This window comes from Esox lucius, chromosome 7, assembly GCF_011004845.1.
Source record: "Esox lucius isolate fEsoLuc1 chromosome 7, fEsoLuc1.pri, whole genome shotgun sequence".
Lineage (NCBI taxonomy): Eukaryota > Metazoa > Chordata > Actinopteri > Esociformes > Esocidae > Esox > Esox lucius.
In genome coordinates this window covers 38,211,829-38,230,871 of record NC_047575.1, presented here as the reverse complement: position 1 = coordinate 38,230,871, position 19,043 = coordinate 38,211,829, and the positions used below count along the sequence as shown (strand labels likewise).

General features: G+C 44.5%; 1 protein-coding gene across 2 annotated transcripts in view; it reads left to right on the top strand.

The window, feature by feature from the left end:
* Window positions 1-19,043, top strand: part of tiam1a (TIAM Rac1 associated GEF 1a) — a 78,248-nt gene that overhangs the window by 27,377 nt on the left and 31,828 nt on the right. For both annotated transcript variants that reach the window (XM_010897240.5, XM_020048448.3), the window contains 10 exons: window positions 975-1,220; window positions 2,000-2,225; window positions 3,104-3,276; window positions 3,833-4,057; window positions 6,418-6,603; window positions 9,531-9,677; window positions 9,794-9,868; window positions 11,651-11,815; window positions 16,061-16,165; window positions 18,318-18,399. In XM_010897240.5, the coding sequence (XP_010895542.2) occupies window positions 975-1,220; window positions 2,000-2,225; window positions 3,104-3,276; window positions 3,833-4,057; window positions 6,418-6,603; window positions 9,531-9,677; window positions 9,794-9,868; window positions 11,651-11,815; window positions 16,061-16,165; window positions 18,318-18,399 (1,630 nt within the window). The remainder of the gene's footprint in view (window positions 1-974; window positions 1,221-1,999; window positions 2,226-3,103; window positions 3,277-3,832; window positions 4,058-6,417; window positions 6,604-9,530; window positions 9,678-9,793; window positions 9,869-11,650; window positions 11,816-16,060; window positions 16,166-18,317; window positions 18,400-19,043) is intronic.

Genomic DNA, 19,043 nt, shown 5'->3' with positions numbered 1-19,043 from the left:
GATTAAAGCATGTGTTCATGTTGTTTTTCCCTTCACAACCTTCATTTTCTCCTTTAGAACCAGCCTTTGTCATGTTAATTAGATGCCCCCTCATGACTGGGCATGCTCCACTGCTGTCTATTAATGTGCTGGGCCTCCAGTCGATGCAACATGCAGCCTGAGAGGCTTACCTGGCCTCGTCATCAACACATTCATGTCACCAGGGGCCTCATTTGCAACCATTGTATACAAAACATATCCATGTGCAGGCTGCCTTAAATACAATATATTTAGTATGGACATACAGTATATTAACTCACTTTGTGTGGATATACACTACATTAACTCTGTGAGTCAGTATGGATATACACTATATTAACTCTGTGAGTCAGTATGGCTATACAGTATATTAAATCTGTGAGTCAGTATGGCTATACAGTATATTAACTCTGTGAGTCAGTATGGATATACAGTATTTTAACTCTGGGAGTCAGTATGGATATAAAGTATATTAACTCAGTGAGTCAGTATGAATGTACAGTATATTAACTCAGTGAGTCAGTATGAATGTACAGTATATTAACTCAGTGAGTCAGTATGAATGTACAGTATATTAACTCAGTGAGTCAGTATGAATGTACAGTATATTAAGTGTGAATATATATTAACTGTACAGCTGGAGTAGAAATAGAAGGAGGTTGTGTGTTCTGTCATAAGGATGTGTCAGTGTCTCTCTCCTTACAAGACCTCATCATCTGACGTGATGTGGGACTGTGTGTTTTGTCATTTTTATCCTGCTCCGGCAGTTGCTATTCCTCCTGGAGTTCACAGGACCCACAGAACCAGACAACTGATTCATACATACAAACATAGACACGAACGCGCAATACAACGACACCACAATATGCACTGTGTGTGCGTGTGTGTGCATGCGTGTGCGTCTGTGCGTGTGTGTTAGCTTTTACATGAACGTATACTCCTGTGCGTCGCCCCAGGACATCTCCGGCGTACTGCACGAGGGCAGCCAGTATGACGACAGTGTCACTGATGGTGTTGCCATGGAGATGGATGGGGAGGCGGGGCCTGGGACGCGGCGTTGCAAGGCCATGTCGGCCTCCTTCTCCGTCTACTCCGCCGCCGGGAGCAGCCTGTTCAACGGGAGCGACAGCGGGAGCAGCAGTGGAGGAGGCGGTGGAGGGGGAGTGTACGAGAACTTCCGTCAGTTTGAGAGCCAACACTGGGTATGGACCTGTCCCAATCCCTTCTCTTCCTGTGTTATAATCTGGCTCTTCATGTGTTAGAATCTGGCTCTTCCTGTGTTATAATCAGGCTCTTCCTGTGTTATAATCTGACTCCTCCTGTGTTATTATACGGCTCTTCCTGTGTTAGAATCTGGCTCTTCCTGTGTTATAATCTGGCTCTTCCTGTGTTATTATATGGCTCTTCCTGTGTTAGAATCTGTCTCTTCCTGTGTTATAATCTGTCTCTTCCTGTGTTATAATCTGGCTCTTTCTGCGTTATAATCTCGCTCTTCCTGTGTGATAATCTGGCTCTTCCTGTGTTAGAATCTGGCTCTTCCTGTGTTATAATCTGTCTCTTCCTGTGTTATAATCTGGCTCTTTCTGCGTTATAATCTCGCCCTTCCTGTGTTATAATCTGGCTATTCCTGTGTTAGAATCTGGCTCTTCCTGTGTTAGAATCTGGCTATTCCTGTGTTATAATCTGGCTCTTCCTGTGTTATAATCTGGCTCTTTCTGCATTATAATCTGGCTCTTCCTGTGTTATTATATGGCCCTTCCTGTGTTATTATATGGCCCTTCCTGTGTTAGAATATGGCTCTTCCTGTGTTTGGATCTGGTGGTCGTCATCTGACGTTGACGTTTTTAAAATGAATTCAAACAGAGATCATCATTCTCAATATACAGACATTGGTATAACTCGCTTTTTCATTCTTCACTCTCTCTCTATTGCACTCTTCCTGTCTTTTTCTCTATTCCTTTTTCTCTCTCTCTCCCTATAGGCTCATGCCTGCAGTGAGGAGGCGGGCTCAGCTGTGAGTGACGAGCGAAGCAGCGGCACACTGAGCACTGCGTTTCCTTCAGACGCCCTGATTGGCTGCTGCTCGCAGGGCACGGTGAGGAAGGCGGGAGCTCTGGCTGTGAAGAACTTCCTTGTTCACAAGAAAAGCAAGAAGGTGGAGCCTGCTACCAAGAGGAAGTGGAAACACTACTGGGTCTGCCTCAAAGGTATGAGGTAGTGTCCACCTGGCAGGTTGAGTACCTGAACAATAACTGAAAGGTTGAGAGATCTGATGCCTTGGCTGGCAAGGTGAACAACTCTCCCTGACTAAAGGTGTTAACACTAACTGGTCCTTTGAGTTGCCTGGGGTTTCAGCGTCTTCCACAGCAGGTAGCATAGCTTTTCTCTATGTACAGTAAGTGGAGTTAGGATTTGATTTAGATAAACATGACTGCTGCGGAGGACTAAAGCGCGTGTCGTATTATTCGGTTCATTTCCTAGCTTCTGAACGGCATGGGATCCAGAGCAGTTGTAGACTGGCAATCCCTCCAACTCACGGAAAAAGACTGTGCCAAAGCTAACATAGCGTTTTCTTTTTTCACTGTGATCCAGTCACCACGTGAGACGCAAAGGATGCAAGAGTGCAAATATTGTCTGCCTCACATCCCTGCCTCTCCTCCCTCACCTCTCCCCTCTGCCTCTCTCCCCTCTGCCTCTCTCCCTTCATCTCTCTCACCCCTGCCTCTCCTCCCTCATCTCTCCCCTCTGCCTCTCTCCCTCACCTCTCTCCCTTCATCTCTCTCACCCCTGCATCTCCCCCATTGTCTCTGGCAGAGACGTCGTCTGCCTCCCAAATGACCCTCTATTTCCTATGTAGTCCCCTCTGGGCTGGAGTTCAGTAAGCCAAGACCTCTCGCTCCACTGGGCAGAGACGTGGTGTCACACTGCTAACACACATTTTAGAGTTTTTTGCTCCCAAGGAAATAAAATGTCTATTTTTATGTTGACATGGTACACACTCTATTTCCATTCTCTCCCCTCATTGTTCTAGATTTCTCTCTCTCTGACTTCCTCTCTGTCTCCTTCCCTTCTCCATCCATCCCAGGATGCTCTCTGTTCCTGTACGAGACCGACGGGCGGTCTGGGATTGACCACAGCAGTGTTCCCAAACACGCGGTGTGGGCGGAGCTGGGGATTGTCCAGGCTGTCCCTGAACACCCCAAGAAGGACTTTGTCTTCTGCCTCAGCACCTCTCAGGGGGATGCGTATCTCTTCCAGGTAGGAGGACGCGTTGTGGTGTGTGTGTGTGACATTTCCTGTGTGTGTGTGTGTCTGACTCGTTCTGTGTGTGTCTGACTCTTCCTGTGTGTGTGTGTGACTCTTCCTGTGTGTGTGTAATCTCTTGCTCTTTCTGTATGTGTGTTTGTGTGTGACATTTCCTGGTGTCGTAGCTAGCTGTCATGTGACAGTGTGTTATGGTGCATTTGACATATCTAAAGGTTAGGCTGACACATCAGTGCATTCCTTTATCACTCCTCCATCACGGCCACTGGGACCACAGGAAATGTCTGCATTTATATTCCCCCATGCTGTCAGACTATGACATTTAATTACTTAACCATAAATGAATGATGAGTTGATTATCACAATGGTAATTAAGTGGTGATGGGAGTATACAGGGAGGATGACCAGGGAAACAGAACAGTTTAGTTCCGTTCCGGAAACCATCCTTCACTTCTACATTTCTGTTTCCAAACCAAACATGTTACTTTGGGGTTTTGGTGTTATTCCTTGAACTGGTTCCAACTCCTGTAACACTTTACCCGCTCCCAAGACGTCGGGTCAGACAGAACTGGAGAATTGGATCACAGCGATTCACTCAGCGTGCGCCGCAGCCGTTGCCAGGCAGCATCACCGCGAGGATACAGTACGGTTGCTCCGGACGGAGATCAGGAAACTGGAGCAGAAGATCGACATGGACGAGAAGATGAAGAAGATGGGAGACATGCAGCTCTCCGCCGTCACCGACAACAAGAAGAGGAAGACCATACTGGATCAGGTGAGAGGGAGAGAGGAGGGGGGGAGGGAGGGGGGGAGGGAGGGAGGACATTCGGCAGTTGGTTTGTGCCTGAAGCCTTCAGATACATTGTTTTCTAGGTGTTGTAATTAAGTACAGGTGTTTCCATTTAACATGTTGTCGCACATCTTGCTCAACATGTCACACAAGTGTGTTCACACACTACTTTATGAAGAATGCTTGCCACAGGCTCACACACACACAAAAACTGGTGGGTTTCTACAGGGCGTTCTTTGTCCCAGCTCCTACAAACTTACTAGCATTCCTCATGAACACACACACATGCGTTCATATCAGTCTTTTGGAAACACTGGCCACACACATACACACACACACACACACAGACACACACACACAGAAATAAACACAGACACACACTAGCACACGGACCTGAACACGCACCTGCCTCATTCTTCAGGCGATCTCTGTAGTGTTAATGTGTCATCCAGGGGTCCAACAGGGTGTTGATGGGATAGGGGGTGTGGCTGTTATAGGGGGTGTGGCTGTGATAAGGGGTTAATCTGCATCAATGTACATCATTGATTCAACTGTTCTCTTGTTAATCCCAAAACCACTGGTATATATGAGTAATGTATAATTATGACGTCCTCAATCCCGTGAATAAGGACGAATACAATCTCATAATTGACTCTATGTATCCAAAGTGGGACACTATTCTCTATGTAGTGCACTGACTTTGACCAGAGCCAACAGGCCAAGTAGTGCGCTAGGAAGGGAATAGGGTGCCATTTGGCACTCAAATTGATTGTAAATCCCTGACGATTAGAGACACAGACTGTGAGATCTAGGAGGGCTCACGATGCCGCTGTTTACAGATGCTGTAGCTTCCTTTGAACATCTTCTCGTGGCAGGACAGATCCATTCAATACAGCGACCCCAATATATTTAGACTGTGAGATAATTCTCCTGTGAGGTGAAACTGGCTCAAATCAAGACACAGCATACCAACACCTATGGCTTAGTAACCTCTGTAGAAGGTGTAACAACTGTTTTCAGATCTTCGTTAATTCGGTAGGATGACTGATGAATGTTTATAGGAGTCTTGTTGGTTAAGTCCAGAGCGTCTCTGGGAATAGAATGGTGTTGTGTGGGAATTGGACAAAGAGCGTTACTGTATTCTTATGCAATGGGGTGTTAGTCAAATAAATAAAGCAGTTTAAGTGTGATTAGCTCATGTAACTTGGCTGTGCCTCAACTTTCCCACTCTTTTAGAAAGTGTGTGTTTGTGTGTTTGTGTTTGTGTGTGTGTATGTGTTTATCCAGGGGAGACAAACGTCTTTATGTGGAGTGAAGGAGATAAACGTCTATATGTGAAGTGAAGGAGATAAATGTCAATATGTGAAGTGAAAGAGATAAACGTCTATATGTGAAATGAAGGAGATAAACGTCTATATGTGAAGTGAAGGAGATAAACGTCTATATGTGAAGTGAAGGAGATTAACGTCTATATGTGAAGTGAAGGAGACAAACGTCTATAGGTGAAGTGAAGGAGACAAACGTCTATAGGTGAAGTGAAGGAGACAAACGTCTATAGGTGAAGTGAAGGAGACAAACGTCTATAGGTGAAGTGAAGAAGATAAACGTCTATAGGTGAAGTGAAGGAGATAAACGTCTATATGTGAAGTGAAGGAGACAAACGTCTATAGGTGAAGTGAAGGAGATAAACGTCTATAGGTGAAGTGAAGGAGATAAACGTCTATAGGTGAAGTGAAGGAGATAAACGTCTATAGGTGAAGTGAAGGAGACAAACGTTTATAGGTGAAGTGAAGGAGACAAACGTCTATAAGTGAAGTGAAGGAGACAAACGTTTATAGGTGAAGTGAAGGAGACAAACGTCTATAAGTGAAGTGAAGGAGACAAACGTCTATATGTGAAAGACAGATGTCTTAAAGTGAAGTGACGGTGATGAACTTCAGTATGTGTAGTGAAGGAAATAAACGTGTGAAGTGAAAGAAATTAACTTCAATGTGGAAAGTGATGGAGATAAAAATTCCTTTGTCAAGTGAAGGAAATAAATGTCTATGTGTGAAGTCACAGAAATGTGACATGTGAAGTTAAGGAGACACAGGTATTACAAAACAACGTGACTGTTCACAACAATAACATGCTCCCTCTCAACCTCCCCCTCTGTCCTCCTCTCCCTGTCCCATTCTCTGCCTACTCTCTCCCCCTCCTCCTACTCTCTGCCCCTTCTCTCCCGCTCTCCCCCTCATCCTCTCTTTTCCCTCGCCTCGCCTCTCCTCCCCATCTCATCCTCCTACCCTCTCCCTCTCCTCTCCCTGTCTCCCCCTCCTCTCCTCTCTCTCCCCCTCCTCCCCCAGATCTTTCTGTGGGAACAGAATCTGGAGCAGTTCCACATGGACCTGTTCCGGTGTCGATGTTACCTGTCCAGCCTACAGGGGGGGGAGCTGCCCAACCCCAAACGCCTGCTGGCTGTCGCCTCCAAAACCACCAAACTGGCCATGGGACGCCTGGGGATCTTCTCTGTCTCCTCGTTTCACGCTCTGGTGAGTCCTCTCTCCGCCAATCAGAGTGGACGACACAATGTCCTCTCTCCGCCAATCAGAGTGGACGACACAATGTCCTCTCTCCGCCAATCAGAGTGGACGACACAATGTCCTCTCTCCGCCAATCAGAGTGGACGACACAATGTCCTCTCTCCGCCAATCAGAGTGGACGACACAATGTCCTCTCTCCGCCAATCAGAGTGGATGATTGAGTGTCCTTATTAATCAGCCTGTTTGGTGTTGCCCATAGATGACCACTACAGGCTAGGTTCAAGCCCTGACCGCGTTGCCAGCTGACAGGGGGCATAGATGTCAGATATTTGAAGTGTGGATAACAACTTTGTAGCAGTAGAATTAACAGTAGTATCATGGTCCAACACACAGAGGCCATAACACGGGGGTGCTCCAGAATAATGGTCTGATAGCATTCTGCTCAGGCTGACAGGAAACGCAAATTAATTCATATTTATGCAAGGTGTTTGTTTTGGCTGTAAATCCCCTGCTCATCTTGATCTCAGAACCGACTGGCTACGTCTCAGTGAAATGCTGAACTGTCACGTTTGGTATAGGGTTGAAACAAACAGATAGGTAGACAGACAGGCAGGCAGACAAACAGGCAGACAGGTAGAGAGACAGAAGCATAGACCTATAGGCAGAGACAGACAGCTAGGTAGACAGAGAGGGATCTCCTCATTGTTGTCTTTTGGAGAAGACACACACTAACAGGCAGCTTTGAGAGGACTGGGTTGTGTTTTGTTATTAACTGGCTGTGATTGGTGAATCAATATCTCGCCTATTAGCAGGCTGACACCCTCCCGGCTCTTTACCACAGACGGGCTTAAAGGGATTGTTCTCCAAAATTACAAAATAACACATCGTTTTTTTGTTCCCTGTAAGCACTCTATGAACATGGTTTGCATGATTTGGTTTAGTTTCCCAGATAAAATTCTGGTGCCAGTCCCAGTCCAAAGACCCACAGTAGCATTTTTCATCTAATCTAAATTGTCCAAAAGTATCTGACATTCAACAGAGGCCCAGGTAAATGACTTCAAAATATGTAGAATGTTTATGTTGGTACCATTACTTGAATGCTACGTAATCATGGTGTCCAAATCAGACATATTCAAAACATCTCCATGGGCCTTTGTTGAGCTTCACAATCAATTTAAAATGCTTTTGGATGATTTGCATATGATGAAATTAAAATTCTGAAATAGTTCCCATGGTCTGGAATGGTATTTGTGTCAGTAACGCTAAATATTGTCAGTGCCTGCATTCTTGTCACACCTGATCCACAGACTACTGACAGGTAAAGGAGAACCATGTTCCATTTTGTAAATTGGATGAATTATCCCTTTAACTGTCTCTGCCTGCCCTTTCCACCCTAATTCTCTCCCTCTCTCTCGCTCCTCTTAATCTCCCTTTTGCCTCTCTCTATTCTCTATCTCCCTATCTCTCCCTCCCTCCCTCCCCCTTCTCTCAGTCTCCTCTCAGGCAGTTTCACACACCAACATCATTTGTTCTTATTTTTCGTCTCTCCCAGACACTTTTTTATTCCTTTTCTTTGTCTTTCTCATGTCAGTTGCACTCGTGCACGTTTCTTTGTCTGTTTTCTTCACTCTTTCATACTCTGTTCATCTCTGCTATTCTCCATTTTTCTATCTTTCTTTGTCCCGAAAGGTCCTTAGAATAACACTGCCGTAAGAGGGCAATCTGCAGTTTTTACATCAGTTCTGGATTTTAATGTTTATTTTTACAGATGAACCATGAAATAATTACAGAAATACGCAGATCAAATATAAATAGCAGATGCAAGCAGAATTAAGTTAATAGGAAACAAACAAAAAAATATTCATCCATGATAAGGTCCTTAAACAGCATTCTTCCGAACCAAAATATACATCTGTTAATATGTTCACAACACTCATTAAAATAGAATGGATGGTCAGTCTTTGTATCCATAATTTCCTTTCTGTGATTTTAGGAGTGGTTACATCTATCCTGAGCTGTTTACCAAAACAGAGGCAGTGGGTTAACATTAGGTTGGTCCTTCAAGGAAAACCCCAACTGACCAGTTACAGTTAAATGGGAGTTAGAATAACCATAGATGATAAAGAACAGAGTTCAGCTGTGTGTGTGTTTTGTGTGTGTATGTGTGTCTATATGTGTGTGTGTTTTGTGTGGGTATGTGTGTCTATATGTGTGTGTGTTTTGTGTGTGTATGTGTGTCTATATATGTGTGTGTGTTTTGTGTGTGTATGTGTGTCTATATGTGTGTGTGTTTTGTGTGTGTATGTGTGTCTATATGTGTGTGTGTTTTGTGTGTGTGTGTGTGTGTGTGTCTATATGTGTGTAGTGTGAGTGTCACATTGTAACTAACTTATTTCATGACCCATTATAGTGGCACTCACACACACACACACACATACACACACACACGTAATTCAACATCTGTAGACTCATTTTACACAATGTTTTCTACACCTTTTAAAAAAGGAATAGCTTATTATTCTACATGTATTATGCTTCTTGTACAGTAAATCTCTATTCGCTTTAACGAGTTCAGTGCAACTGAAGAAAGACCCTTTAATGTGAATTAACCCAGAAATGCCAGGTCAAGTTTATCTGAGCTGTGAGGTCATCAGAGAAGAGACGTCTGGGCTCATCAGGGTCAGTGTGTATGTGTGAGTGTGTTTGTTTGTGTGTGTGTGCATGTAGAATGTATGTGTGTGTGTCTGTGAGAGTGAGAGATTGTTTGTGTAGGAGTGTAGATGTGTGTGTGTGTGTTTCGTGTTAATTTTGTATGTGTGTATGTAGATTGTGTGGCTGTATGAGTGAGAGAGTGTTTGTGTGTAGGGGTTAAAGTGTGTGTGTGTGTGTGTGTCAGACAGCCAATGGATTTGTCTGTATCTTGATGTGTTTCTCAGGTAACGGCTCGTATGGAGAGTACAGTGAGGAGGCGGTCTCAGGCTATGCCCCGCCCTTCTATTAAACGGAGGAGTCGTTTCTCCTCACTCTGGGGGATAGACACTGCCTCCAAGAAGAAGATTAAAGGACGACCCAGCATCAAGCAGGTAACCTTGACCTGTGACCCCTGAGTGACCCTGATAGGATTTGGGGTCTCATTTGTCCTCGTCTTTGATCCTGTGATTGGTATAAGATTATCTGATATGTTCTGGTGTGTGTTTAGGTGTTTGCTGATGGAATGGAACCGGTGAAGAAATCTCTGGACAGAATGTTTGATGACACAAATAGTGAGAAATCGGTAAGAGCCAGAAGTAAAAATGTTGTGTAAAAAATTCACCCTGACTGAAAGGTTAGACAGATTTCCTCATTTCTCCTCACCTCCCCTCTCCTCTTCACTCCTCTCCCCCTCATTGGTGAGCCAAAGGGCAGCCAGATGGCACAGGGGATGTCTCTGAGTGTGTGGGATACCAGTCTAGTCAGTCACACACACACACACACACACATTAACAGAGTTAAAGCAGAGACCACCAAGATAGAGACACAGTCAGTGCACAGATGGAGAGGTACCGAGGGAGGGATGGACAGACATGATGGGGGAGGGGGAGGGAGGGATGGACAGACATGATGGGGGAGAGGGAGGGAGGGATGGACAGACATGATGGGGGAGGGGGATGGAGGGATAGACAGACATGATGGGGGAGAGGGAGGGAGGGATGGACAGACATGAGGGGGGAGGGGGAGAGAGGGATGGACAGACATGATGGGGGAGGGAGGGATGGACAGACAGGATGGGGGAGGGAGGGATGGACAGACATGATGGGGGAGGGGGAGGGAGGGATGGACAGTCATGATGGGGGAGGGAGGGATGGACAGACATGATGGGGGAGGGGGAGGGAGGGATGGACAGACATGATGGGGGAGGGGGAGGGAGGGATGGACAGACATGATGGGGGAGGGGGAGGGAGGGATGGACAGACAGGATGGGGTAGGGGGAGGGAGGGATGGACAGACATGATGGGGGAGTGGGAGGGAGGGATGGACAGACATGATGGGGTAGGGGGAGGGAGGGATGGACAGACATGATGGGGGAGTGGGAGGGATGGACAGACATGATGGGGGAATGGGAGGGATGGACAGACATGATGGGGGAGTGGGAGGGATGGACAGACATGATGGGGGAAGGGGAGGGAGGGATGGACAGACATGATGGGGGAGTGGGAGGGATGGACAGACATGATGGGGGAAGGGGAGGGAGGGATGGACAGACATGATGGGGGAGTGGGAGGGAGGGATGGAGGGATGGAGGAACAAAGAGACAGAAGGGAAGAGTAATGCATTGATGTCATGGAGATGGAGTGATGGAAGAATAGATGGCTGAATGAATGGTGTTATCAGGAGAAGACACTGGCTGGGGGTATGAGCAGGAGAATAGGAGAGGAATAGAGAGGTGAGTGGTGGAAGACAGGAGGAGACAGGACGGGGAATAGGAGGAGATTGACATCAGTGACATGACAACTGAATATGACTTCAGTATTATAGGTTGAGGAGCAGGGGTTAAAGGTTCCATTCACCACAGGAGCACACAGACTCTCACTGACAGTAATACGTTTGGAGAGGTATCTGGAGTCAATGTGTCAACCCAAGGTCACACACACACACACACACACACACTGGATCTGAGACTGAGGAGATCCATGGACGACTGTGATGCCAGACTGTGAAGCAGCACCTCTACTGAATCAGCGCCACTGGATCAGATAGCTTCACATTACCAGGATGTGTCCAAAACAGCCTCAGCTCAGTTCTCGTGACCTGTTTTGACCTGTTAGGCACCTCATTGGGGACCCTGATTGGCTGACCCCCTGCGTGGTGTGTTGGGTGTTGCTGTGGACAGGGATAAGAGACGATAGGTGGACCGGAGATGTCCGTGGCCTTCAGAGAAAAGCCCTCCAGGGTCACTCTGCAGACATTCACAATGTGACATTCCTAGTATTTTCAAGGGTTTTCAGAAACTGGGAAGTTTCTTCCTGTGGATTTGGTACTACAATGTCATCTGACCGTCTACCGGTCCCGTTTCCAGAAGGATCCAGAGGGCCCGGTGAAAGGCCTTCCCCAGGACACCTTGGACTCCTGGGTTCCCGACTGTCTGTCTCCATCCTGGGTGTGTTTGCCCAGTGACCAGCCTGTTCTGACCATTGTCCACCCGGGAGACACGGCCATGGACGTGCTGCACAGCATCTGCAAGGTGAGTGGCTGACCTGCGGTCCCGACTGGCGCGCTGACTCATGCCTGTGAGATATTTAACATGACGGAACAATGTGTGCAGTATGGTATTATGACTTGCACACACACAAATACACACCCACACACTGTATGACAGCCCACTCACATACCAGCGCATGACATCACCAACTGGTAATAGCTGAAACCTTGAGTCACAATGTCCACTTTTAATGAGCGAGACTGAAGCTTTCATAACATACCGAAGCTGACACACAGCACAAGGGAGGGGAATGACCCAGTCAAGAACACATACACACACAGAACACACAACCCAGTCAAGAACACACACAGAACACACAACCCAGTCAACAACACACAAGGAACACACAACCCAGTCAACAACACACAAGGAACACACAACCCAGTCAACAACACACAAGGAACACACAACCCAGTCAACAACACACAATGAACACATAACCCAGTCAACAACACACAATGAACACACAACCCAGTCAACAACACACAATGAACACATAACCCAGTCAACAACACACAATGAAGACACAACCCAGTCAACAACACACAATGAACACACAACCCAGTAAACACACACACACAGACACAGCACATTACCCAGTCAACACACACACAAAACACAAAGACCAGTCAACACACACAGAACACCTAACCCAGTCAAAAAACACACACAGAAAAGACAACCCAGTCAACACACAAACACAAACCTCACAGCCCTCATTACCAACGCAACACACGCACACACACACATGCACGCACACAAACACACACACACACGCATGCACATAACTCACTTTCCGAATATTCAACATAACACACATACACACAGACAGCACATACTTCAGTCCTTACTAACAACATAGTTAGAAGAGTTTAGTTGTGTTAGTGCTATGTAAGACTTGCCAGCTTCCAAAGGGCACCAAATAGTTGACAAATACTTTTCTTCATTTTCTTTTTTTAATTATTGCAATTGCGAAGTCCACAATGACTGTTTCCACCTTGACTAATTTACAGTTTTCTTTAATTGCTTTGATACTATTTTACAAGTTTACAATTCTATACTTTTGAACAAGAGTCCACGTCACAGGGAATATCTTCTGGCATGGTGAATCCATGAGGAGAACCCAGGAGGTGTCCACCTCCTTCCACCCCTTCTTCATGCTTGATGATCTGTTGATGTTGGGTTTTTGGCTTAAGAGAAAAAGGCAACATACTAAACAAATAGAACCAAAGCGCTTGCAAAAATCCTGTAGTATTTGTGGGAATCTGCTGTGAGATAAATGAACCGTTAACTCTTCTTTTACTGGAGAGAAACCTGACCAATGTTCCAAGCAGTCAACATCTGTTACCAACTACCAGACTTTAGGGTTTGTTATGGTATGTTTTTGACTGGGGTTTAAGGTTGCAAAATGTCAGGGAATTTTTAAAGATGCCCTTGGTTTTCTTGAAATCCTGTTTGAAGGATTCCCAGGACCAGAGGTGAATCAGCAGGAAACCTGTAATCTGTACACCTGCTCTCTAAACAGGATTAGCTAACTAAGTGAAATTATACAGGTTCCCACACACACACTGACTCTGACACCCTGGAAAAGTACAAACCCGATTCCAAAAAAGTTGGGACAATGTACAATTGTGAATAAAAACAGAATGCAATGATGTGGAAGTTTCAACATTTTATTCAGAATACAACATAGATGACATATCAAATGTTTAAACTGAGAAAATGTATCACTTTAAGGGAAAAATAAGTAGATTTTAAATTTCATGGCATCAACACATCTCAAAAAGGTTGGGACAAGGCCATGTTTACCACTGTGCGGCATCCCCTCCTCTTTTTATAACAGACTGCAAACGTCTGGGGACTGAGGAGACAAGTTGCTCAAGTTTATTAATAGGAATGTTGTCCCATTCTTGTCTAATACAGGCTTCTAGTTGCTCAACTGTCTTAGGTGTTCTTTGTCGCACCTTTCTCTTTATGATGCGCCAATATTTTCTATGGGTGAAAGATCTAGACTGCAGGCTGGCCATTTCAGTACCTGGATCCTTCTTCTATGCAGCCTTGACATTGTAATTGATGCAGTATGTGGTCTGGCATTGTCATGTTGGAAAATGCAAGGTCTGGATGGGAGCATATGTTGTTCTAGAACTTGGATATAACTGTCAGCATTGATAGTGCCTTTCCAGATGTGTAGGCTGCCCATGCCACACGCACTCATGCAACCCCATACCATCAGAGATGCAAGCTTCTGAACTGAGCGCTGATAACAACTTGGGTTGTCCTTGTCCTCTTTAGTCCGGATGACATGGCGTCCCAGTTTTCCAAAATGAATTTCAAATTTTGAATCGTCTGACCACAGAACACATTTCCACTATGCCACAGTCCATTTTAAATTATCCTTGGCCTAGAGAAAACGCCTGCGCTTCTGGATCCTGTTTAGATACGGCTTCTTTTTTGACCTATAGAGTTTTAGCCGGCAACGACGAATGGCATGGTGGATTGTGTTCACAGACAATGTTTTCTGGAAGTATTCCTGAGCCCATGTTGTGATTTCCATTACAGTATCCTTCCTGTATGTGATGCAGTGCCGTCTGAGGGCCCGAAGATCACAGGCATCCAGTATGGTTTTCCGGCCTTGACCCTTACGCACAGAGATTGTTTCAGATTCTCTGAATCTTTGGATGATATTATGCACTGTAGATGATGATAACTTCAAACTCTTTGCAATTTTTCTCTGAGAAACTCCTTTCTGATATTGCTCCACTATTTTTCACTGCAGCATATTGGTGATCCTCTGCCCATCTTGACTTCTGAGAGACACTGCCACTCTGAGAGGCTCTTTTTATTCCCAATCATGTTGCCAATTGACATAATAAGTTGCAAACTGGTCCTCCAGCTGTTCCTTATCTGTACATTTTACTTTTCCGGCCTCTTATTGCTACCTGTCCCAACTTTTTTGGAATGTGTAGCTCTCATGAAATCCAAAATAAGACAATATTTGACGTGACATTACAAAATGTCTCACTTTCAACATTCGATATGTTATCTATATTCTATTGTGAATTAAATGTACGTTTATGAGATTTTTAAATTATCCCATTCCTTTTTTACTCACAATTTGTTCTGTGTCCCAACTATTTTGGAATCGGGTTTGAAAAAGAAAAACTTTTCTTAAAATGTTTTAAATAAATGTCAGCTGTACTAGTATTTTGATGGAAAATATGAAAATAAGTACACTCCAATCAACAGGGAGAGTAGGATAAAGAACTGTCTGGAGCATCCCGATGTCCACTATAAAAGACATTTCATAATAAGATCTGATTTAGACATTACCTCTCTGCTCTATTCCACTCCCTGTCTCTCCTCGCTCACATTCTGAGATGAGGTAGATCAGTGGGTCCCAACCATTTTCAGCTACCGTACCCCCAAAAAGATTTTGCACTGCTCGGAGTACCTCTGAAATACCCCCTGATGTTAATTTCACTAGTAAGCCTATTGTGTCATGAGCGTATTCAAGTACCCCCTGTGGAGAGGCCAAGTACCCCCAGGGCTCCTAGTACCCCTGGTTGGGAACCACTGGACTAGATAATTCCTAATGATCTAGGAATGTTCTGCCTCGAACACTAATAAAGGAGCACATATATTCATTGACCTGATGGTCCTCGTTAAAGTGTGTGTGTGTGTGCGTGAACAGTTTTCAGTACTTAAGCAAATGTTGTGGCTTCTGTGTTTAGGGCAGAAGTTACTATTGTGGTTAGGTTTTGAGTTGTGCAGGAGTTTCCAGTTAGAGTTCGGCTTAGGTTTACTAGGATGTTTTAAGGGCAATCAACTGTGCTGAGATACGATAAGAGCTGAGTGGATGTGGGAACTGGACCGTTTATTGCGTCTCTGGAGTGGGCGTGGCGTATCCAAGGGCCACGTAGCCGTAGGTTCTGCCAATGGAAGCGCTTCTTTAGTTACTATTATACTGGGTCACATCTGCACTTTGACAGGAATCCTGCCTTCAAGGGATGGTTGCATTTCTGCTCTAATTTCTGTTGCTACGATTCCCCATCCAGACTCCAGGAAGGCCTCATTTCTCTATCATGCTTTTTCCTTTTTCTCTTTCTTTTCATCAGTATACAGTACCTTTAAACTTGACAACTTCAATTACTGTTCAATTACATCTCTACTTTTCCCTTTCCATCTCCCCCCTCTCTCCATCTCTTTCTCACCTTCTGTCCATCCCAGGCACATAAGCTGGAACCATGTAACTTCTACCTGCTTCTGAAGGTGTGTGTAAAGGATCGACTGTTGCTGTACGTTCCCAAACCGGAGGAGGACATCTCTGATCTGGTGAGAAGAATACAATTGTCTTGAGGTTCATTGGCAAACAGGTTTGGGAGTGAAGGTCCTTCATCAAAGAATGTAAAAAATAGAAGTCCTGTGTGTGTATCTCTATGTGAGTTATTGTGTGTCTGAAATGTGCCCCTCTCTCCCCCTCTCTCCCCCTCTCTCCCCCTCTCTCCCCATCTCTCTCTCTCCCTCTCTCCCCATCTCCCCATCTCTCTCTCTCCCCCTCTCTCCCCATCTCTCTCTCTCTCTCTCTCCCTCTCTCCCCATCTCTCTCTCTCTCTCCCCCTCTCCCCCTTTTGTCTGCCAATCACAACCTCTCTCAATAATCATGGAACTGCTCACTGAGTCCATACATAGTTAAGACCATGATCACTTTAGTCCATACATAGTCAAGACCATGATCACTGAGTCTGTACATAGTCAAGGCCATGATCACTGAGTCTGTACATAGTCAAGCCCATGATCACTGAGTCTGTACATAGTCAAGACCATGATCACTAAGTCTGTACATAGTCAAGACCATGATCATTGAGTCTGTATATAGTCAAGACCATGATCACTGAGTCTGTACATAATTAAGTCCATGATCACTGAGTCTGTACATAGTTAAGATCATGATCACTAAGTCTGTATATAGTCAAGACCATGATCACTGAGTCTGTACATAATTAAGACCTTGATCACTGAGTCTGTACATAGTTAAGATCATGATCACTGAGTCCATACATAGTTAAGGCTATGATCAAGTCCTCCCCACATTAATAAGAAAACTACATCCCCCAATATTAAACTCAGTTGTACGCCCTTGGTTGAAAGATTAGTATTTTATGAGGTTTAATGCCTCTTGTTCTCTCTTTCTCTCTTCCTCACTCTCTGTCTCTCTTCCTCTGTCAACCTCCAACTTCCCACTTTCTCTCGCTGCCTCTAATATCCTCTGCGAGATCAAAGGACTGCTCCTCTGTCTCACGCTCTTTGTAATGTTATATTAGCATTTATCCTGAGGTACACTTGGCTGTCATTCTCGTCTGATTGTACCTTCACACAGCTGTATTGCTTTTGGCCCGCGTACCAGAGAGGACTAAAGTAGTGACATTAGAAAGGCTTTGGAGGAAACATACACAGTATTTGTTTTGGGCTGTAGGGTCGGGGTTAGTTTAGGATTAATGTTCTCCCATTATGAACGAGTCTGCAGCCCTGGGGTTCTTCGAACATGGTTACATGCTTCAGATGTGTGGCAAAAATCCCATGCAAATCACAGTACTTTTTTAAAGAAACCCTTGTAAAGTATCCCTTAATTAACTTGAATATGTAAATTGTAAGACCTCCAAAGGTACATTTTTTTTTGGAGAGTACGCTTTGTACAAAATGGCTTCCTTAGGGGTTATTCGGCTGTCCAGAACCCATTTTGGTTCCAGGTAGGACATGTGTTTTCCCCATGTGTCCTATTCCTAAAGGGTTCTGTCTAACAGCAAAATACAACAGGAAACAAAAAGTTATCTTGCTGGAATCAAATTAGGGACACCCAAAGAGCCTTTACTGAACCATTTTAGGGTGTAGGCAAAAGAAAGATCCCTTATTGAACTGTTTTACAGTGTAGGCTGAAGAAAGATGCCTCATTGAAATGTTTTACAGTGTAGGCTGAAGAAAGATCCCTTACTGAACCGTTTTACAGTGTAGGCTAAAGAAAGATCCCTTACTGAACCGTTTTACAGTGTAGGCTGAAGAAAGATCCCTTACTGAACCGTTTTACAGTGTAGGCTAAAGAAAGATCCCTTACTGAACCGTTTTACAGTGTAGGCTGAAGAAAGATCCCTTACCGAACCGTTTTACAGTGTAGGCTGAAGAAAGATCCCTTACTGAACCGTTTTACAGTGTAGGCTGAAGAAAGATCCCTTACTGAACCGTTTTACAGTGTAGGCTGAAGAAAGATCCCTTACTGAACCGTTTTACAGTGTAGGCTGAAGAAAGATCCCTTACTGAACCGTTTTACAGTGTAGGCTGAAGAAAGATCCCTTACTGAACCGTTTTACAGTGTAGGCTGAAGAAAGATCCCTTACTGAACCGTTTTACAGTGTAGGCTGAATCCCAGTGGGTCGTCTCAAGGATCACCTGCATAACATGTCTAATTTTCAGTCTCCTGTCGTCTCTTCAGGTCTACAAAGAGATTGAGATCTGCCCCAGAACCACCAAGGTGATCCGTTTTGACAAGGCAGAGTCTTGTACCATGGCGTATGGTAGGTCATCTAGATGTGCCAGGATTTAAAACATTTCTCACCATTTGTTCCAGTTAAAAAGTAGCCCAGAATTGAATAATTCCCTGTTGACGATAATTAGCTTTTTGATCCAAAATTGTGATGTGTTTCTTGTGATAATAAATGTGTATTCTAGCTGTTTGCACAGAATTGATGTTTACAGTTGTTCTTAAAGTTTGTATACCCTTTGAGAATTTATAATATACCATTTGTAAAGAAAACATGAGTGAGCAGGCAAAAAACATATTTCTTATGGGATTCATATTCAACTGTAGGTTATAACAGAATGGTACAATCATAAAACAAAACATGGCAACAAAGAAAAATAAATCAGCATACCCTTTGCCATTGGTCTTGGCAAAATGCCTCCAGGTCATGCAAAGTCTTTGGTTGTCTTGCATGAACTCCATGTTTGAGATCACCTTAGAGCAGAGGTGGGGGACTCGAGTCACATGACTTGACTCGAGTCTGACGAGTCACAATTTTCAGGACTTGTGACTTGCTTGATTAAAGTATGAAAATGACTTGACTTGACTTTGACTTGAGAACAAGTTACTTGAGACTTGACTTGAAGTGGAAGACTCGACAATGACTTGAACTTATAATAAACAAACAGCAATAAAATA